The sequence below is a fragment of the Poecilia reticulata genome, chromosome 20 (genome assembly GCF_904066995.2).
Source record: "Poecilia reticulata chromosome 20, P_reticulata-male-v2, whole genome shotgun sequence".
NCBI lineage: Eukaryota > Metazoa > Chordata > Actinopteri > Cyprinodontiformes > Poeciliidae > Poecilia > Poecilia reticulata.
Window position 1 is genome coordinate 12,136,042 of NC_088849.1, and position 23,352 is coordinate 12,159,393.

Sequence of the window (23,352 nt, forward strand, 5' to 3'; positions counted from 1 at the left end):
GAGTAAGCCGGAGTACCCAGAGAGAGAATCCATGCAGGGAGAAGCGAACTCAGAACCTTCTTGCTGCAAGGCAACAGCTCTACCAGCTGCGCCACTGTGCAGCCCTTTTCACACTTTTTGCTAATTGCTTGTTTTGGAGGTTTTCTTGCTTTTTTCACTACAAATGTTTCTCCAATCTGAACCGTTGGCAAGAAATTAATACTGCTTCTCTTGAGGACACTTTACATTGGTCAATTAACCCAATTTACAGGGTTTTGGAAATCTGGGAGAAACTGGAGCACCCGGAGAAAACCCACGGCCATTTTTTTTTTTTTGGTCTAAAATGTGAGAGGCATTTGGAGGTTTTGGAAACGGTTCACAGCTTACCTGGAATTTTTGCTAATTGCATGTTTTGGAGGTTTTCTTCCTTCTTTTCGTTTTTTGTTGTTTCTTCAGTGTCAAAGTTTGTCGCATCAGTTTCCACACTGAAGATTTTTCTTCTGTGGCTGCCTCCACTGCTTCAGGATCTGAGCTTTCCCTTTTGTCTGACAGAGTTTCCAAACAGACGTCTGTCACTTCAAAAGGTTCGGGGTCAAGAATGCTTGAACCTTTCTCCGCTTTTTTTACAAAGTAATTTAACTCCTCAGGAGATACCTCAGGTACCTCCATATCGTCTGGCAGGGTTTCTTTTATGAGACGGCAAAGATCCATGGATGCATTATTAGAGAAGGTTTTTGCAGGGACAGTCTCTACTTCCTCATTTGGTTCTTCCTCATATTGTATGCATTATTTTTGATGATAAATACAGAAACAAGCATAAAAATCAAAACATCTACAATAGTGATAGTAATATTAATGATAAAATAATGGTCAGTGCAAAGTAGCCTGCAAATTCTTTGGTGGGGGGCAGTGAGGGACCTGGATAAAGGCTAGGGGGGCGCTGGCCCAAATAAGGTTGAGAAACACTGATCTATCCTGTTGAATGCAATATTTATTTTCTTCAGAAACAAGATAGCTATTATAAATATATGGACCTTAATCATTTTTTTTCTTTTCTTAATAGGTATGACCAGCATGTTTCCTGCATTCAGAACAAATGTAACTTTTTTTTTTTTTTCACAGTTTGTGACATTCATACCGTGCTGAGTGAGTGCTGCAGCCTCTTTCAAAAATACTGCCACTGAGTAAGACACTTAACCCAGATCTCCAGGATGTGAGCACCTGCAGAGAGCTGAAGCTCCAGTTAAAGTATTCTGAAAGACTCTGCGATGACTCATGTGGAGCTGTGTAAATTTGAGGCAAGGCGATAGTAAAACCATGTTTGTGTTTTCAGTTAACCTTTTCCTGGATAAATAAAGATTAAAAATAAAAGCAAGGAACAGTGGATGTTCAGTGGCTCTGAGCTTACCGTGAACTCTTGACCATCTCCTTTGCAGATAGCATATCTTCAGGGGTACATTCCTGGGTCACTGAGGAGTCGGGTCAAAGCAAGACTGTCTGAGCTGGGGGGGGGGTTTCCCCCTGCTACAGTCGTCCTCTTCCCTGGCCACTCCAACTCTTATCTGAAATAGCACATGGCTGCGTGGTGTATTTTTCTCATCTTGTTACCTACTATGTTATTAATGATTTGTCTCCCCAACGGTTTACGCCAGCTGCTCTGTGCATATGTGTGTGGACGAATGGCACAGGGAATAGGACTGTGGCGAACATGTTTATTTCACACAGGAGGGGGAGGAACAGAGGTCGAAAACAGTTTAGGGAGTGTGTAGAGGTGGATTATTGGACAGTTAGAGGTTGCCCCCTCGTATTTTCGTCCGAGTGAAGAAATGGAGCAGGAGAACCGAAGAAAACGGGAGGAAAAGCGTTATTACTATAAACAATATTACCATAGGCTGTATGCAAAATAAAAGTGAAGCAAAACGGTTCGTAGGAGCATTTCACTTGGATTTCATCAAATCTGCGACACATTCAGCTATTGCTCAATAACCACTACACCACAAAAATAAAAAACAGAGTCATATATAAATCAGGAAACAAGATTGAATATGCTGTCGGGAGATTCACTCCAGCAGCCTGTCATTGAGATCTGACATCCAATCCACTTACAGCAACGATGCATGAAACAACAGATGAAAGCAACTCATGCTGTCAAGCTATGATGAATATAAAACAACCTGGACATGTCCCAATCATAGGCTTTGTATGAGAAATGGACATAGCCACTGTGACATCACCCAGTCTCCTGTACATTTCACTTTTGAGGCTTTTTTTTTATACCTTTGGATTTTAAAGTTAAGGAGTTAAAGGTGAGGTGCAAAAGATGATGCGACTGAGATGGTTGAGATAGTTTCCTAAAACACAGTTTTTTCCTTGTTGTTATAGAAGTTTTCTATATACACTATGAAAAGGATTTGGTGAGATAAAATCGGAGGAGAGTCATAAAATTATTGAACAAAAACATCCCATTTATAATGTGGTACCTGTTTTCAAATTGTGATTGCCAAATTCGCAGAAAAAAATATATAAACACATAAAACAGAAACTTTTATCTTCAACAGAAATAAGTGTTTTTGGCTTGAAGAAGCAATCTGAACTAATGCAAAAATACAAGCGTTTTTAGCATTAACTGGTTCTTTTTTTCCCCCACATTTACTCTATGCTATGTATAATGTAAAGAGGCAATTCTGGAGTAGTGCTGAAAAAACAGTAATAATGTATGGGGGGGAAAAAGAAATGCATCATGTATGTTCCAGGTTTGGCTTTCCAACGTAGCAAAAGCATTTTTATGTGTTTGCCTTCACCTCAGTTGATAACATAGTTCTGCAGAGTTCAGAGGGCAAACAATCTCCCTGAAAAAAAGAAAAAAAATGAGCCTGTATTGAAATCTAAAACAATCAATGCAAAGGTGTGTACAAAGATGCTTAATCTTCTTAAACGGGTTGAACCTTCATAATTTGAACTATGTTGTTGGTAGAGAGTCAAAAGACATTCCTAGCACTTAGCCATTAGACTGGGATGGCATATTGTAGGAGAAATAGGGTTTAATATTTTACACTTTCATAAAATAAACAACAGCAAATATATATAAAATAAATCCCGCCAGACGTAGGTCTTATGATTCCCTGCGTGGCTGTTAGCTACAAAGGCTGACATAACCAAACAGCAATTCCAACAAGAGCTGTCATCATTGTCAAACTTTCAGTGTCACCAGTGATATGCTTGCTTGGTCTTTGGGGGCTTGTTCTAGTGTCTCTGTCTTGTGATGCCAGATGCTTACCATCTCCACTGTCTGTCTTCCTTGTATTGGGTTTAGTCCTGTCACTGCTGTTCCAATTGGAAAAAAAAAAAAAAGAAGCATTGGCAGCAGCTTATTTTGAAGCACATTGACATATCTTACTTGGGTGCATCTTCTGTTTTTATTAGCTTTTAACTGCATCTTATAATAAACCATGCAGTTTTATGCATTGTAGAAATTAGTTGTTTTTTGGTACGTGATCAAAAGTGCCATGTAAGGATGGTTGGCTCCTATCCTCTTACAGCTCACTCAAGATGTTTTACCTTGTTTTCCTACTTGATCTTATTGATTGGCTGACTTTTGTCATCTGTAGTAAATGCTGACTGAATAAACAAAAAAGGCTTTTCAACACATTGTTAAACTTACATATTTATGAAATGTAACAAAACAAGACCCTGAGGTTGCCGAATAGAGTAAAAGGTAAATAAATAAATAAAAGAATAATGCATGTGAAACACTTAATTCTCCATGAACAGAAAGATGTAAGACAAGGCACTTTACCTCAAGTTGCCGACCAATGTTGGTATCAGTTTATAAATGTGTTCGTGATTTCGACTGTGGGCTTCAAGTGGCCAATATGACTGAAAAAGCACTGTACAAGTTCACTCCCATTTTATTTACAAATACTCTAGTTTTACATTCTATAACTGCTTGTTTTTCCTAGGTTTTTGGTGATAATGTATATATAAGTCTTACACTTATGCATTTGTCTTTGAATATTCGTTCCTCATTGTTGTTTTGTTTTCCTCAGGCGTTCTCCGGAAACTCCAATTCAGAAAGTGCAGTTCGCCATGAACTGCAGCAGGGAATTGTGGCTCGATTCCTCAGGCTCATCCCAGTAGGCTGGAGTGAGGAGGGACGTATTGGTCTCCGCATAGAAGTGTACGGCTGCTCCTACTGTGAGTTAAGGCAAACATCTTCTCAAATATTCGTTTGGGATTGATTTTCTAACAGCTGGAAGTAGTTCCTTGATTGTTCTCAGAAATGACACTGTGTGCTGGAAAATTCATAATTCCACCCCTTCAAAAATATTTTTTCTTTAAGCTCTTCTCTCATAGATGTCATATTCAGATTTTTTTGGATGCATTCTGCATTTTAATGACCTTAACATAGACTGAGGATCTGACTGCATCTTATTCAGTCTGTCTTATTCAAGTCAGTGTATCACTTATTCAAGTATATATCACACACATAAAAATTCAAGTACCTCACCTTTCAAGAGTTTCTTTCAACATCTCAATAATCAATGTTGTTTAATGAAAAAAAATACTTTTTTCATTTGACGACGAGATCAGGATAATATGAATACTTGTTAAAAAAATACAATATGGAAGCCAAATTAATGCACAGATTTTAACTTTTTAGGCCATGATGTGGAACTTTTGAGCCAAGCCTTGAACTGCCGTATTCAACAATTTGTTGGTCTGACTTGTTTTTTTTTTCTTGTTTATTTTTTATTTTTTTTTGCATTTTTAAACACTCGTTGCAACCATTTCCTCCAATGAAATAATAATTTTTTACCATAAGAGCCTTAAGATTTTATTCAAAACTGTGGAAAGGACCTTCCTATTACTAGAATTAACTCATTTTAAACTCTGTATCAAAAAAGATAACATTTTCCCTGTACATGAATAAAATAAATATAATGTTAGCAAATGTGAAAGTGAACAAAAAAGTTCTCAGATATTGTTGTGTTGCCATGCAATTTTGTGCTAAATTGCATGGCAACATGCAATTTGTGCTAATTTCCAGATTGATTCTTAGTGTGATTTTAGGACTTGTAGACTTTAGCTGCATAAAATTGATACTTTTAGCTCTTTGTGACATATTAGTTTAGATCACCCATATAAAAAAAATGTCAAAAAAGAATTATAAATTATTTAGTTTATTACATAAATAACTTTTAAGGCCACTGCATAAGAATCAAAGTGCTTAAGCTAAATACAGCCTAAAATTTGTCAGATATCTTCAGGGCTGGTTGAGTTTTTTTACACTTAAGGACTGAAATTGTGTCCATTACTCTCTGCGACTTTATATTAAGGTTAATTGTTCTTTAAAATATATTTTAGACACACTCTAAAAGAGTGTGCGTTTTTCACTTGCGCTTTGTCACACTAAGAAGAATTTTTAGTTCCATTTCATGAATCCACTTAAAGTGATTTATAATACTTTTTCAGATGTATTGTAGTCATATTTCAGGTTTGTATTTCACATTAGATTATAACATAGACCCTTCATAAAGCCTTTAGAAGTAAATAAGTGATATAAACCTATTTCACAGTGCACATTTTCAGACCAGAAAACAAAACGGTCACAACCGACTCCTGCTTTTGAGTAAACGTATCATCTAGGGAACTGACTCTCCTGCAACCTCTCCGCTCTCATTCTATTAAAGGGCGCCAAATTGATTTTGATAACAATTTCAATTAAGCCTGTGCATAAATTACTTTTATATAAGTGACACATGTACATCTTTCATTCTGGAGATGTGATTATAGTGTGTGGATACGTCTGCGCGTGTGTCTAAATGTGTGTGTGAGAACACAAGGGCATGCATTGTATTCTAGTCAGTTCTCAGCATCATTGATTACATTCCCTTGTTTCATTTCCTCCCCGCGTCAAAAGAAGCAGGTAAGTGATGATAAGGATGACAAGATGTGCTGCACATTACCCAGAAACACCGAGTCAGACAGATATGTGTTTCTGAAGGCAAGCAGAACGATTTGTGTTAAAGCAAAAATATCTGCCCCCTTTAATTTACATCAGTTTTCTCACAGTCTCAGCCATACAGATTTCACCATGAAAATAATGACAGTACCATATGATATCTTCCTGGTATTCAACATGAAGCAGGCTTGCAATGGCCAAGACTTTTTAAATTCATATTTAAAATTTACCACAACAGTAAAACTACTGGGTTGACAGTAAATGGTGTTTTTCTTTTTTTTTTAAGTACCTGTGATGGTTTTGGCAATATATTTTAACAAAAATATTTTAAAATTTTAACTGATTTTTTTAAAAACAATGTCATAGAGAGATTTTTACTAAATGTTCATATTGCAAATGTTTTTCCATCAGAAGTTTCATGTGAATGTTTAATTTCCTAACCACAAAAAAAAAATTATATATAATTTTCTTTTCATGAAAACGCTGGCAAATTTGTGATTACGGCGTGTTTTTATTTTACTAAATCTGTACTGCGAAAGGAAAACACACAATACAATTATGATATTGCTCTCCAAAACAAAAACTACGTCTTCAGCATCAGAAAGTGTAAATGTTTCACAGATCACAGCCGGGACGTGCAAAATAAAATCACTCTTTTTCTTTTCAAAACTAAATTATGTGAACATGTCGTAAAATTCACCTTTTTCACGTAAACATTTTTTTCTTTTTTCTTTGGAGCGTTGTTCAACGGACTATCTCTAAAGAACGACGCAATACAAAAATTCAAAAACATCTGTTTGTAGTCCAAAATGAGCTCGGAGTTTGTTTCCGACAGATAAGAACGTTGCCCACCATGAGTTGACATCTGTTAGATTACAAATAACAACTACACAATGTAATAAATAAACACATTCTTTCAACTCAAATATAAGTGATAACAGAGAGATACTCACAACTGCTTGCACATGCACACACCCCCCGGTCAGATGCATCATATTTCAGAGATGTCTGTCAGCTGTGTTTTGAAGCCTGCAGTGCTTTTTCATGATTACCCTGTCACTACTCCTTCCTTCAGCATTCAGTCAGAAAACGAGAACACATACATTTGTCTGTTCTTCTACCCACCCTTCTCTCCCTGACTCCTCAGCTTCTTAGAATCTGTCCCTCATAAAAAAAATTTTCCTGCTTCCCAAATGAAAGATAAGAGGAGAGGTACAATGTGGGTCCATGACCAAAAAAAAAAACCAGAATGATAAAGGAGAGCACAAAGGAGAAGTAGTGGGAGGCGAAGGAGGCAGATAAATATAGATGTTATGTTCCAAGCATAATCACCAAATATGTTGGCTGTAGATGATAATCCTGGGTTTTCAGAGTGTGTGATAATTAAATGCAATGCCATATTATGACTCATCTAAGACTTTGCAATAAAAGTGAGTGTGCGTACGTGTGTGTATGTGTGTGCGTGTACATTTGTGCCAAAACTAGGGGTTGTAAAGGAGACGTGATCTACCGTGCTGTGGAATTTACATGCTCATTTCCATTACGATTAACGTAAAATGTACAGAAAAAAATCTATTAAATCATTGTTGAAACAGGACACAGCATATAGCTTGTGTGTTTAATAAATCAAAGTCAGAAAAAAAATAGTTAAAACACGTTTGGATTAATCGCAGTGATTAGGGAAATTTCAAAAAAGTGCCAGTGCGTTGCAAAAGTTTTCATGTGCCTTTTTCACATTTTGTAACATTACAGCCACAACACAAATATAAAATGATGGATAAATAATGCATGATTTTCTTAGACGTTTAATAAAGTATAGCATGCATTTTTATTTAGCCCCATTTTAATCTTAAATTAGTCCCACTGCAATCATCGCCTTCAGAATTAGCCGTGTTGGCAAAGAAACACCACCTGTGTATAATTTGAACGTCATAAAAAGTTATTCTATGAAGGCCTCAAAAGTTTGTGAGAGAGTAAACAAACATAAAGCTCAATGACCTTAAAACTACAGTAAGTAACTTTCACATATATAAAATAAAGTTACCTAATTGTTAATTTACGTACTCTTTTCCATTAAAACTTGTCAGTATGTCATGACAGTATCGTATGAGACGGATAATCTCTAAAAAGATCACACTCCTCTGCCTTCTGCCAGTTCTCAAATACACAAGGGTGATTGACAGCACAGCACCTTTCTCCTGGCTCTGATTGGTTGTTTTTGATAAGAAGCAGTGCATTTTCTTAGATAACAATAGTAGTACTGGGAGGAAGTGAAGGAACTCAATATGTTAAGATTAGCTGTCACTGTTATGTCAAAGTGACAGTTTTAGCAAATATAAATACAGTTCTTTTTATAAAGGTTGTGTTCTACAGCTTTAATGTACAAATTAAAAACAAAAAATTAAGGAGGACTTTAAACGGGGCATATTTTATAAAACAGCATCCTTGTTTTGAACGTCTCGTTGAATCTATCTCTATCTACCCAAATTGGAAAAGCATATGACACAATTGCGAACTTACGAAATTGTAGCTCAACCAGGTTGTCCACTCCACCTACAATTTTAGGTCAGGCAAGAAGAAAATTACTCATAGAAACTGCCAAGAGTCCCAATGTAACTTTAGAGGAGCATCAGAGGTTCACAGACCTTCTTTTGCTGGAGACATTCACAGATGAATGTATTTCATCAATAGATAGACAATAAAAAAAATATTTTTATTGTCTGACACTGCAAGTTTGTCATATTGCAGTGACCTGTTTTTTTTTTCAGACTCTAATTTGTTGCACAGATGGCAAGGCTTGTTTCCATGGAGACATTTTAACCTCCTAATAACTTAGTGCAGTACTTGACTGACCATAGTGGGACCCATGTGGCATCTCTCTAGCATAGCTTTACACTATTGAATAAAATGTGTTTAATGAGCTGGATGGCACCTAAAAGCCTTATTTTAAAAAAAGTACGTTTGTCAAATCTACACCCAGGTGGCTAGTCAATGTAAAACAATTGATTAATAATACATAGTTTAACTGCTGCTTGGTCTTTCTCGCACTACGCTTCTACGTATTTTTTCTACAAGATGTATTCAGAAAGCTATTTGTGGGTGCTAAAGATGCATGTCCATCTGATTTTGAAACTTACACAGTTACACAACTGTTCCTAAAATTGCTACAGCGATCAGGTCTGTGTTTAGACTACTGGCTATTTCCCTTGGCGTCCTCAGGGGTAGGATGTTAATCCTTTTCATCACTTATTCTATCAGTAAAAAATTATGCTTTTGCTGATTTATAATGTGCAACATCACTTGTTGATTTCAAAACAACATTCGTCGGCTCAGATGTTGATCTAAATGGTGATGACAATAAAGTTCAAAAACAAAAGGAATAAACCACCTTAAACTCTTGATTTACTTGGAGAAAAGGACACTAAAATACACAAACATTGTTTCCATTGGCTTGATTTAATGTCTTTCAATGCCCGTGAATTTATATTTAAAGTAATAGGCTTTAAGAATCGGGTGCAGAAAGAAAACAAGTAGAGGGAGCAAAGCAGTTTCAAAACCGGGGAAAACTGGAGAATATTGACGATGATCATTAATCCACCCCCAACCCAAGATTGCAACAAGGCAGAAGATGGAACTGTATGCGGAATCTGACATTGATTATTATAAAAGGTTTGCTAAATGTCCTTATGTTTCATAAATGTGACAACCTGAACAGATACTTTGGAATGAGAAATATTACATCTTAATTATGGATGATTGTGGTCAGATTTTTCATTCTGTTCTCTCTGCCTTTGTTACCTAAAATCCCCACACAGACACGCCAATGTTCTCTACACCAACCCCTTGAACTACTGCAGTGATGTTAGAAAGCTTGAGGAGATGTCTCAGCCACTTCACCTTATTTTTTTTCTGGAAACCTGAAAAATCTCATTCTGTTTGTTGTATCCTTTTTGTGCTTAGGCTCTGGTATAGCAGCACTTGCGAGAGTCAAAACGTAAACTGTTTTCTTTCTTGTAGGGCAACATATAGTATCAGACTGTCAATATGTACAAGCAGAGAATATTCAGCTAATATGGACATTAATAATTGTAATTTTTACATCTATGTATTTCTAGCATGCGTTATGTTCAGAAAAACTAGGTACATGGAACAATGTTCTCAGGTGTTCTGCGCTTCGTCCCCTTTATTACATTGTCATGTCATGTTGTACAGAACAAATCAAATATCAACCGTAGAATAAGCTTTCTCACTTCTCCATGATAATCACAACGTTTCCTACACACTTTTATTTAGAAGAGAATGAAAGGGCATTAGTTGGTTGTAGGTTTTGTTTTTTTGTTTATTATATTTATTATATTATTATAATTTTCAAAACCAGTCATTAGTTGGGTGTTGAGACATTACATTTTAACAGGGTTTTATATATTTGTGTATTAAAGGCATGCTGTTAATGGGATTGACTTGCATGTGACTGGGGTGGTCATCATGAACATTATTTTTTAAATTAAAATCTGCAGTTCTTAACATTTGTCATGTATTTGTTCTTGGTCTCTTTTAGGGGCAGATGTTATCAACTTTGATGGGCAGGGAGTAATCTCATATCGTTTTAAGGTACACAATCTACAAATTAATTTTCTTTCTTCAAAACTTACTGTGGCAAAAAATACAGTTGGTTTTAAGTTACCGTATTGTTCGGACTATATGCCGCTACTTTTTTCCCACGCTTTGAACCATGCGGCTTTTCTGTGGATTTTTCTTCAACCACCAGGGGGCTCTGTAGCAAGAAGTGACTCATTGGAAGTCAAAATTTGAAATCAAAGAAGAAAGTGCTGATTTTCGCTAGCAGCAGGCACAATGGAGAAATGTTTTCAAACTCATTCCCCCTCATCATGGAAACCACACAAAGAAGTTTATATGATGCAGCTTTTAAATTGAGGGCTAAATAAAGATCTGGCAGTACAGGAGAAATAGAGTCGCTGCACGTAAACTCGGCGTGAACGAATCCATGGTTCGGGATTGGAGACGCAGGGCTGCGTCCTTAATAGCAGATTTATTAAGTATGCAGTATAGCTGCTTCACCGAGATACCAGCGGTTTATAGCCCAGTGCGGTACGTTTCCTGTTTTTTTTGTGTTTTTTTTACTTTGCGGTGTGCCTTATAGTGTGGTGGGCTCTATAGTCCGGATAATACGGTAAGTGAAATAAATAAATGTCTTCATGGTGGTCTATGTCTAAATTTAAAATATTTCCATTTTTGTATGAGCAAAATTGTACGGATTTGGTGTTTTAAAATCTTTACAGGTGAAGAAAATGAAGATTATAAAAGATGTGATCGCCCTGAGATTTAAAACATCAGAGAGCGAAGGTGTAATTCTCCATGGGGAGGGGCAGCAGGGTGACTACATCACTCTGGAGCTCCGCAAAGCCAAGTTACTACTGCAGATAAACCTGGGTGAGTAATAAATGCGTGTCATGTGCAGGGAAATGAAACACAGAGGTTATCTTCTTGTTGACTGTCCAGAAGAGTTGTTTTGAAAATATGCAACTGCTTCAAATTTTTAATACAGTCAGGTGGCTGTTGAATTCCTTTATTCAAAGTGAATATATTTGTAAGGTCATTACTTTCCTTACATATCACTAAATTAATGTGGAATTTTTACTGATGGAAAAAATACACAAAATCAAGTTTAAATTTTGTTAGCAAAAATTAGAAAATATTTCTTGCTTCTTTTGATAAATTCTCCACAACAATGAGGTAAATGTACACTGAAACATTTTACACCCTATTGTGAACTGTTTAGACTTTTTCACCAGTTCTAGACTATGGAGTTAGATTTTGCTTACATATGCACCTGATATTATGACTGATTTCTAATATTTGTGTACATTTTAATTGATTTTAGACTTGTCTCAAAGGACAATTATGTGAGAATATAAATAATAAAAGCAAAAAAACATTTATAGTAATATGAGTTATATTTATAAAACAGAATTGTACTATTGGGGAAAAAAAAGTCAACATTTTAAACTGGTGTCAGCATCTTTAGTGGCTATTGTGGTCAGCATGGCTCGTGCTATGAGAGCAGCAGCCTCTGTGCATATAATGTAGAGAATGTAGATGCTTATGCTCTGAGATTTCTGAAATGAAATATATTTAATGAAATACAGTGGATGAAAACTCAAAAGAATATAACGTAGCTACATCTTCATACTCCACTCAGCCTTCTGTTGTCTGTCAAAAGTGTGATTGTCTCTCACAGCAAAAAATAATAGCAAACTTGCACACCTAATTATGTCTAACATAGTACAGCTTCCTTTTAAATAGCTTATCACATCTCTTTATGTTAAAAATGTAGTTCATACTGATCAGAATAGCTAATTTTTGCTCTTTCTAACTCAGTAAGTCACTAAGCCTGTCACAGTAAATCAACTAAACACCTAAAAAGTAAAAACGAGCTCAATAATTTTCATTTACAAAGTTTTTTTACTTGCCACTCTATTTCTACCAAAAACTGGATGACATCAGTCTGGTGCACTAGTCTCAATTAGCCCCATTTTGAAAGGCAATTTTGTGTAAACAGATTTCAGTATCCATTTAATTTATTTCAAGTCTTTTGTTTATTCCTCTTGGAAATTTAAATTGTCTTCAAGTTCCAGTGTTAAAGGTTCATTAGAAATGAAAGATTTTTTGTTTTTGACAGGGTGTATTTGTATTTCTATGCCATTACTATTTTATGAGGTGAAAATGATCTCAAAATAATATTTTTGTTTATCTTAATAACTTCTGAGACAATTTGTCTTCCAGCAATATTTATCATGACAGGCCAACAATCCACATGAAAGATTGTTGTTGTCTACGACGTGACCCAGCTTAGTGTTGTGCATCCATAAAAAAAAAAAAAAAGTTATTATTTTTCTACTGGGATAGCTAATGATGACATTTTGTAACTCACTTTAGATGTGCTTTGCAGGCAGTAACCAGTACGGCTCTATCCTGGGTCACACTTCTGTGACCACTGGCAGCCTCCTTGACGACAATCACTGGCACTCGGTGGTGATCGAACGCTACCGTCGCAATGTCAACTTCACCTTAGATGGACACACTCAGCACTTCAGGACTAATGGGGAATTTGATCATCTGGACTTAGACTATGAGGTGAGCACTTTATATGCAACACAGAGCACACATGTAGAATACGGCACCAACAGTTAATGAACTTTGTTTAAATTTAGACATGTGTATACAAGCTCTTGATGCTGCATGAAAGCATCTAGAAAACTCAATAAGTCAGGGAAATGTTAGACTCTACATCAGTTTCTTTCAAAAAATCTGCCAGCTTGGGATGTTTTAAGAGTGACCACCCTTTGGTATGGTCAAATTTTTCAACAAAGGTTATTTGGCAGTCATGTTTGAGTTGAAGCATGAGAAAAAAATCACAGGCATTGAAAAAAGTAAAACATCAGACATATCTGTGTCAGCTTTACATGCAATACGTAGCATTATGCAAGTAGCTGATAACATTTAAGTTCCAAAAAATATTCCACTGTTGCACAGTATTGTTGGGGTCAGCATTGTTGCTGCACAGGAAGAACATCTATGATTTAAACTAAGCTCTGCAGACTTCTTTTGTGTTGCATTGTACCCTTCTTAGTAGACTTTTTTCCGATGTTCCAACTTCTTCCTTAGTCTCAATCCATGTTAGGTTAATTGGTGATTCCACATGGATCGTGAGTGTGAGTTTATCCTTGTTCTCCCTCTGTGATGAACTGGTGACCTGTACCCCTTGTCACAGCAGCTCTCCAACTTCCCCACTTCCTCTTCCTTGGACCCTGAACATAATAAAGTGGGTATAGAAAATGAATGAATATATGTGGTTTTATGAGTTTCTCCCTCACATCTGACACCATGAGCCCTCCCATAAAAAAGACTATTTTGTATTCATGTTACAAAGAATGGACGTGAGCAGTATGCTTAAACTGGATCCCCATTTCTTCACTAGTATTTGTAGTGATGCGTAATGCATACAGTGCCTTGCAAAAGTATCCATATATTGTTTTGTCATCTTGAAATCACAAACTTGATTGTATCTTATTGTAAAAAAAAAAAAAAAAAGTTGTAGAGAAGTTAAAAGCAGGTTCGGGGTATAAATCAATAATTCAAGCTTTGAACACCTCATGCAGTACTGCTCAATACATCATCTGAAAATGGAAAGAGTATATGGTACAACTGCAAACCTATCAAAACATTACTATGCACATAATCTGACAAGGCATTCAAGAAGACCCATCGTTAAGAGGAGATGCTACAGAGATCACCAAATCTGGTTAGTTGCAAAAAGTGGCTAAAATAAAGTCATTGTTGAAAGTGTGAGTTTGCAGTTTGTAAGCTACACACCAAATATGTGGTAAAAGGTGCTTTTGTCAAATGAAATCTAAATCAGACCTTCTGTCTACATGCAAAACGATAAGTGTGGCTGGACTTTAACACTGCACACCAACCTGAGAAAACTCTTCCCACCGTGAAGAGTGGCAAATACAACATGCTGCGAAGATGCTTTTTTTCAGCTCTGGTAGTGGAGATCGTAAGAGTTCATTTGAAGATCCAAGAGTAATCTTGGACGAAAACTTGTTAAAGGCTAGGAATCACTTAAGATGTAGGAAAAGGTTCAATTTCCAGCAGGACTAAAATTCTAAGCATCCAGTCAGAGTCAAAATGGAAATGTTTAGATCAAAGCATGTTTATGTGTTAGAACGACTCAGTCAAAGTCAAGACATAAATGAAACTTATAATCTTTGACTATACTTAAAAATTGATTTTCACACCTGGCTCTTCACCTAATCTGACTGAGCTTCAGGTAAAGAGAGAGAGAGAGAAAGAGAGAGAGAGAGAGAGAGAGAGAGAGAGAGAGAGAGAGAGAGAGATCTTCACTCTCTGGATGTAGAAAGTTGGTAGAGACGTATCCAAAAACACTTGAGGCTGTAATTGCAGCCAAAGGTGGTTCTGCATTACATTGAGTTACAGGGCTTGAACACCAAAGCCCATCACACAGGGCTACACAATATTAAGTAAACATAGGGTATGCATCAATGAGATTAAGTTATGATGAGGATATGACTTGTGATGAGAGAAGGAATAGTGAACTAAATAATGATCATATCTTTCCATTTTGGATGTTTTGCAAATGCAGACACCAGATAATGAACTGTTATGCAGAATCTGTAAAGAAATGTATTTATTATTTCCATCTCAGCACATGGTTTTAGTGCATTTGACTGCATTTGCTGTTTTGACATTGAAATAATCCAGTTTAAGTTTTCTAATGATTTTAACATATTAAGTGTGCTTGTCAAACAATGTCTGCTGCATTTCAACATTACAGAAATAGAGTCAGAATTCATGATACCTATATAATTAGTTATTATTGATTGCATTCCAAGCAGGGTTTTTTTTTTCCAATATTGATTTTGCACATAGTCACATAATGATATATTTGTGTTATTTTTTGCACCTCTATCACCGCAGTTTTTTGTTTATGAAATAAGACTTCAATAAAATACATCCAGGTTTACTTTTGTAAAACATCGAAGGGACTGTGTAATTGCAACTTTGGTACTGGTAGTGTGTTTCAGGTTTCTTAACTGTGGAAACGCTGGTTTACATGCATGGAGCTTTATCAGTTCTCAGTTTAAAATGACCAAATTGTTATTAACAACTTTCAGATAAAATCCACACTTTCCCAATACGTCAAAGTGCAAACAAGGTTTTCCAACAATAACTAAGCTGTAAGATATTCTATTTGTATATTTTGTTTTGTTCTGTTTTATGATGTTGCATTCGATTCTTTTCGACATTACTGTGCCATCGCTTAACTGATTTGCAGCAGGACTTTTAACTTCTCACCACTGGTGCTCAGTAAAGTACACTGATGCTGGACAGGAAATTAAATATTGGCTTCTGCATGTGCTCTGATGCTAATCCATGAAACTCACATAATTACAGTTACCCAGTAACGGATGTGATGCATCAGCTAATACTACTGAAAACAGGAAATTGATAGAATGCATATGGCAGTGGGCATCATGAGTACAGTGAGACTGTATGTGGCACAGTAACTGTTTGTATGTTTGTCTGTTAGTTCTGTGTTTGGTTCTGTGCCCTTTTCGTGAATATTGCTAATCTAATCCAGTGTTAAGTAGGATGCTGAGAAATGGAGCAGAACAAAGCACAGTCCAATTAGAACTGAAGCTGTTGAATTAAAGGATCTTCAGGGAAATCTATACAACCGGGTGTACTGTACCAGGAGGTTTAGAGAACACGTGTGCCTGTGTGTGTTTTTGAGAGTGGTGTGTCATAAATGCATCCACATTAATTCTCTTCACAGACTGCAAAATTGTGACCAGCTTTTAGTCAGAGTGTACCTTTGTAGTTCTCACTCTCCTGTGTGCGTGCGTGTGTGTGGATTTTTCTGGTTCTCTTTGGCTTCCAGCTTGTAGACTAAATATCCGGGTGCATCAAAGTCCACCCTTGGCAGTAATTACAGAGCTTGCTGGAGCATAGCCACAGCGCAAACAACAACAGGCACACACACTGACAGACAGACACATTGACTGGCAGTCACATACCCTCCTCTATTATCTTAGCGTCCTTTAGGGCCCCGAACTGTGTCTGAAAGAAGAAAAAAAAAAAAAACAGAACACATGTACAACTGTACAAAAATGTGAAACACACTTTACATTTTCATCGGTGCTGCTGTGTCCTTCAGCACTTCGCACTCCAAGCTTGTTTGTAACTGTCCGTGTCTTAACCTTTGCGTGCTACACACCACATTTGTTCCCCCACTAACCAGTGTGTTGTTCCCCACACTGCTAGCATGGTCGCATTAAACAATATCCTTTCTGTAGTGTGTGAAAAGGGTTTGGATTAAGTAAATAAAATGTAGATTTTGCTCAAATTAGTGTTGTAACTCCCTCTCTTCCAACTGAATTCAGTAAAAGTGGACATGATATTATTACTTTGTGTGTACAGTTTGTAAACTGGACGACACCTTAACCCTTCCACACAGTCATGAGATGGCGTGTGGTTTCGGGAACTGACAGGCTGACGGGAAACCCCTATCCCTTCCATGTAGTCCGATAGTGACATTTTCCTCGCTGCTGTCTGAAGAATTGCACCTCTCCTGGTCAAAAATAACCAATCATAGCACTGGGAGGAGGCGGAGGAGCTTGTCTTTTTTTATTTTTTATTTTCACAGAATAGCATTCTCATATTATACCGTCACAACATCATGACAGTTTTCATAAATGTGTAAAAAAAACAAACATGTTTTTATATAAGATAAATACTGCAGATTTGAGACACTCTGGTATTGTATCTAGTGTTGAGGAGAGTGAAGGATGTCCATGTTGCTGATTCCTTCTGACTGCACTCACTGAGCTATCATGTTGCACAGAGTGCTGCGTCAGACTAAAGTTATAACCTTGGATAGCACGGCAAGTTGTTCACAAGGCTCTAAACAGAAAGCCTTCTCTTGCATTGGTTAATGCTGCTGATAAAAATATCGATGTGGTTTTCTCCACCACAGAAAAAACTGGACCTGGAGGTTGAAGACTCAGAAACTTCGAGATTATTGATTTCCCAAAACAAACATAGCAACTGTTTTGGTAGCATTCATGTAGGATGACTAGGAGAACAGAAAAGAAAATCTTTTTTAACAAACTAGTAAAAGCTCTATAGTTCCCTTTACACAAAGATACACATTTTAAAATGTGGCAAATTCTTGGTCCTGGAGACATTAGGACAGCTTTAATCCTGAATGAAAGCAGTGTTTTTTTATTTTTTTTATAATGCATAACATGAATAGGTAAAAAAAAAAAAATGAAAAGGACAAAGGGCAACTAACAATACTCAAACAGTATTGGGAGTACTTCACCAAGAGTAAGATTCTTGTTAGAATTTCTCTGTGTGAAATTCTTTGCAGGCATTTCTAGAGGTCATCAAAAGATTTCCTCTCTGCCTACACACTCCCAGTCTTTGATTGCTGACCCACATCATCATTATAGGCGTCTAAGTAGTCAGTCTGCTTTTAGTCTGGTCCTCAGCACATAAAATGCTTTTCTGAAAAAAAAAGATCGATTCATTGACATGGCCTGTCTGATACAGTCCACCCCCTCATGGTTGTTTTGTTCATATATTTAGAGCAAGAGATAAAATACAATGAAGAATCATCAGAACATCTTTTTTTCTGCCTTGACAGTACATAACCCCATGTTATTTAATCCGTGAAGTTATATGTATTCTTTCTTCTTTCTGTCATTTTTTATTCTATTGTGTTGTTGAACTATGAAACAGAATAATGCTGTCATCAAATGAATCATCTTATTCTGTAGCATTATGCCCATTTGCCTGAAGAAAATACTGACTGGCTTAATTTAAAAACCGAAATAGCTAAATGACTATGAAATCCTTTACGGTGTGTTTTTCCTCTTTCTTCTCTGCCGCTTGTCTCCTTCTAGTTAAGTTTTGGGGGGATGCCATACAGTGGGAAACCTGTGGGAGGGGGGAGAAAAAACTTCAAAGGCTGCATGGAGAGCATCAACTACAACGGAGACAACATTACAGACCTGGCCCGCCGAAAGAAACTAGACACTTCCAGCTTTGTAAGTGAATTCTTGTTTGCTTCCGCACATGTAGATGCGATAAACTTTGAAAATATGGACAATTGAAATTGCACTTATACAGAAAGCCAATACCTAACAAGCTTGAAACTTCAAACCAACTGAACCAGGTTTTTTAAGTGCTTAACTTAAAAGATTTGTAAATATCGAGGCACAACAGACTTTTTCTTTTTCTGCTCTTAGTGTAGCAGTACAAATGAAATATTTCACAATGCTGATTGTGGAAATTTTTTTTGATAAACTTACAGTCGAATAGCTGCTAAAAAGAAATCAACATTGTTCTTGTCTTCATCAAATGAACTAAGCTCTAAGTGAAAATTAAGAATTCTAAAATGTTGGCACGTCCTGATGTTGTCTCAAAGTTAATTTGTGCTTCGCCTGATGAACTAATTCGGTCATTAGTAAAATTAAAATAATTTTAGTTTTGTAACAATCAACTCAGTTTTGGAATCTGTGTAAAGCTGGTTACTCGCATTGAGGATGTGCTAATTGGCACACTTTGGTAAATGTGGGGCCAAGTAAAATAAAATTACCAAAATTCAACAAACATTCCACCTCATTCCAAGGAGAACAAAAAGTGATTGTTCCTTGTGGTTCACTCTAGAGACATAATATTCAAACACTGTACAGATTCAGGGTACTCACAGCAACATATCTAGATATAAATAGCTCTTCAAATTTTAGCTCTTACTAAAGAGCACATCTATTTCCATTGAATACTTAGTCAGATACTCATATTTATACTGACTGTGCTGTATCGCCTGGGGAAAGGAATCCAGCTGTGCTTGGTGAGCTTGGCCTAAGGCCATGTGATACTTCTGGTGAACTGCTATTAGTCAATAAAAGTTGCTTGCTGTGCACCTATTTATTCATCTGTGGAGCTTTACAATCCAACTGTACATTGCTATACAGGCTATTTTTCATGTTTTACAATCAAGTACTATTTTGCCTTGAATAGTTGATTCTTTTCGAGTAATTTGTCCTGATTTCTCTTTTGTATAAGATTTTAGACAACAGATACTATCGCTACACCTAATCTCTCTTCAGTGACAGTCTTAAATCCATATTGTATATTTCTCCCAGTTTTTCTGCATTTCTGCACACATCCAATATAATTTCTTCCATGACCTGGTTGAATAAATGAATGAACTTAACCACAGCCACACCTCTAGCTATTCCTGATTCACCCAGTCATTTCTTTCCAGTCAAACTGATTGGTTCTCAGCTTTTAGAAAACCAAACATAGAAATGCAATCAAGTAAGGTAACACATGTAGTATGTTTGGCGAAGATTTGATTACGAACACAAGGTTGGAAGTGCTCATGTGAAATTAGTGCCCAAATACCAGAGAGGTGTTGTCATTTTTTTTGTTTTGTTTAGTTTTTGGGGGTTTTTTTCCCCAGCAAACAGAATTTACACAGAATCCTGCTTTAATCCGATACGAAAGACAGTATGAGCCAAAGGCAGAGGATTTAGTGAAGTGTGCACAGTCGTTCAATTTAGCAACTATTGGGGACGTCAGAGGTAGAGAGAATGTATTAAAAGCAAATCATAATGTGCTGCTTTTATGTTGCCTCTTGTTTCTTATCTTTATTTTCCAATCTGTCCTAGCAGCGTAATCTGTCTTTCACCTGCATGGAGACACACACCTTTCCAGTCTTTTTCAACGCAACAAGTTTCCTGCAGTTACCTGGTCGAGCCAACCACAACACAGTGTCCGTGGGCTTCCAGTTTCGTACGTGGAACCCTGATGGCCTTCTGCTCTTCAGTAATCTCGATGATGGCACGCTAGAAATCTCCCTTGAAGAAGGCAAAATTATAGTTCATATCAACATTACGACAGAAGCCAAAAATTACCGGGTGGACTTACTATCAGGTGGGTTACTTAAGTGTTCATTTTTGTCTCTATGCAGCAGTCCCGTTTTGTAACACTTAAGTGTTGCTAATATTTACTCATCAGTATATTCACAGAATCAGATCAAGTCTTAAACCCTATTAATTAAAATAAATTACTCTGAAATTACAATTCAATTTGATTTATGCAGTTGAAAAAAAAACCCATCCAATTAACCAATAATTATTGGTACATCATGAAGCATGTCGATGTAATCTATATTAATCACAAATTGAATAATTTTACCAGGACAAAGCTTGAAATAATAACCATTTGGCTGTTGAATGTTAATTACCATCCAGTGACATTTTATAAGTATTATTGTTGTTTGGTTAAGGATTGATTTAAGAGACAACACACTTTGTTTTTACCACATTCAAAGCAACATTGTGAAGTGTTTGTGAAAGTGTTGACTTAGGTTTTCAAGCTATGCTGACAAAAGAATTGATAATAGTTTTCCAAATGATTTTTTGCTCCTGCAATAGTATACTAATTTGATAGTTTAACTTAATACATTCTTTTCATAGTAAAATAAATGGTTTGTTCATTCTGCTGCGATATTTAAATAGTAAAGTGTACAGCTGGAATTTTTCAAACACTGAAAAAGGAGAAATATGTTATTTTTTTGTTTCAACAAAATGTGTTCAGCAAACCTCTTTTATTTTGTTTACTCTTCTCTAAGCCCCGTTACACGCTTTCTTTTTGAAGTCTTGTATTCCCCTTTCATTCTTTCTTTTCTCTATGTTTTGCTTTTCTGAGACGCACTCTTATTTATTCTGTCCTCTGCTGCTGTAATAGACCATTATGCCCAGGAGTTGGGATTATTACAAATTAGCCTTTAGCCTAATTGAGCTTGAGCCTGCAATTGCATCAGTATTACTAGAATTCATGAACACAAACATTCCAGATGCAAACACACGCTTCTTCTTTTGACTATGTCACTAGTGTCTGTTAAAAAGAAACCCACCAGGCTCCTGGCTTCAATGACACAGTAGGAGCTCAGATGACGTATAATAGTCTTTCTCACTTGCAAGTAAACTCACTAGATATGTTCTCATAAAACAAAGCAAAAAAAAAAAAAAAAAAGCATACCGGTAAGGAACATGTTGGCTCATTAGGACACCCCAATAATTCTATTCCATCTGACAATAGTCTTAAGACCAAATTTTCTCTGTGGATTGCTTTTTTAAATTTTATTTAGTCTAAAATTATACACGATACTCACTGCTTTTCATTGAAATAAAAGTTGTGGTTAAAGTGCTTTAATAAAATATAAACTAGTCAAAATTGTAAACCAGCTTTATACAAAAGCTGCCATGCATGTTTCTTAATCAATAAAGGTCACCCTCTATTAGCAAAAATATTATGGTAAATGCAATTTTATGCAAGTTGAAGTAATTGTTTTAAAAGAGAGCTACCAGTACAGTCTGTGATGATGTAATTTTGATCTGAAAAGGTTTAGTCGTATTAAGTTTCTTGGTATGTAACTCAACTACCTATTTTTTTCAAATTTACACTACATATGCTAGTTACATACATCATTTGTGGCATATTGCTTTTTTATGGTTACCACAATATATATTTCTCCCTTTCATTCTGTAAAAAGTGTTTAAATCTTAATTATATCCATATTTTCTGCCAATCAGACCTTTTATTACCAGGGCTTTTTTTTTTGTCATCCCACAGTTTCTGTATTTTAAAAGAATGATATACATCTTTATTGTAAAGTTAGAGGATGCCTTATACATCAGGCTTTCTCATCCAAAATCTAACTATTTTTCTATGTTAAAACTATGCATGTATGTTTCCTTTTCCTACATGCTTGCGTTCACAACCATCATGCTAGCTTGAAATTCTGGACTTCTATCAGTCACACATGAGATGAACTCCACTGTCTGAAGACAAAGCATGCAACATTACAATAGTGAAAATGCCTAGGGCACAGATTATGGGAGGAACAACTCTATAGCCACCCCAAATTACAATACTAAGTTGTTTTTTTTGCTTGCTTTGTTTTGGGTGTATGTCTGTATCACTGTATTATTATGATAATTTCTGGAGTGCGTAGGCAAAGCTTAACATGACATATTCAGAGGCTTTATGAGGTTGGCTGTGAAGTTGTGCAAGGCTCTTCAAATTATCTCAGAGGACTCCATAAATGTACACTGTACAGAATTCATATTTAGCATGTATGCTGGATCAAAATCTAATAATCCATAGCGAGAGAAAAAATTTGAGGAAAACTACCATAGCAATTCAACAGAAATCTGAAAGAGGAACAGAAAAGTGCAGCCAAACTTCAAAGGGCTTTCATGGTTTTGATAGAATTTAGATTTCCCCCAGTGTTTCATGTGTTTTTTACTTTATTTATTTCAATGCTGAGAGCAATCACTAAAATCCCATCTCTTAACATTGTTTTGATATTTACAATACTATTAATATTTATGTCCATCACAAATTTCTATATCATTGGATAAAACCTTTAATCCACAATTTTCTGTCTTAACCAAGGGAGATAAAATTTTAAATAAGTTAACAGTTCTTTAATAGAAGACATGATGATACCCATCATAGCAGAAGAGAAGGTTACAATTTGCATTGTTTTAATGGATAGCTAATGGATGTAACCTAGACTGGCCATTGCCTTGCTGTGCAATTCCACTTAAAAAAAAAAAAATTGCTTCCGGTAGTCTTGACTTTCTCCCCTTGACTCGGATTGCCTCCGGTCAATTTTTGACCAGTCCAATCAGCATGCAGAAGGAGAAGTTGTGAATGATGACGTCGCTTATCTGCACTTATTTAGAATTGTAGTCTGCCTTTAGTTTTTGCAATGGCAGCGGAGG

The 23,352-nt window shown here is 36.2% G+C and overlaps 1 protein-coding gene across 4 annotated transcripts in view; it reads left to right on the forward strand.

Annotated features, from left to right (window-relative positions):
* cntnap2a (contactin associated protein 2a) overlaps positions 1 to 23,352 on the forward strand; it is a 289,428-nt gene that overhangs the window by 118,505 nt on the left and 147,571 nt on the right. For 2 of the 4 annotated variants that reach the window (XM_081601734.1, XM_008438563.3), the window contains exons 4-9: positions 4,026 to 4,173; positions 10,500 to 10,552; positions 11,242 to 11,392; positions 12,912 to 13,096; positions 18,454 to 18,597; positions 20,227 to 20,491. In XM_081601734.1, the coding sequence (XP_081457860.1) occupies positions 4,026 to 4,173; positions 10,500 to 10,552; positions 11,242 to 11,392; positions 12,912 to 13,096; positions 18,454 to 18,597; positions 20,227 to 20,491 (946 nt within the window). The remainder of the gene's footprint in view (positions 1 to 4,025; positions 4,174 to 10,499; positions 10,553 to 11,241; positions 11,393 to 12,911; positions 13,097 to 18,453; positions 18,598 to 20,226; positions 20,492 to 23,352) is intronic. The other 2 variants (XM_081601735.1, XM_081601736.1) reach the window with 1 other exon arrangement.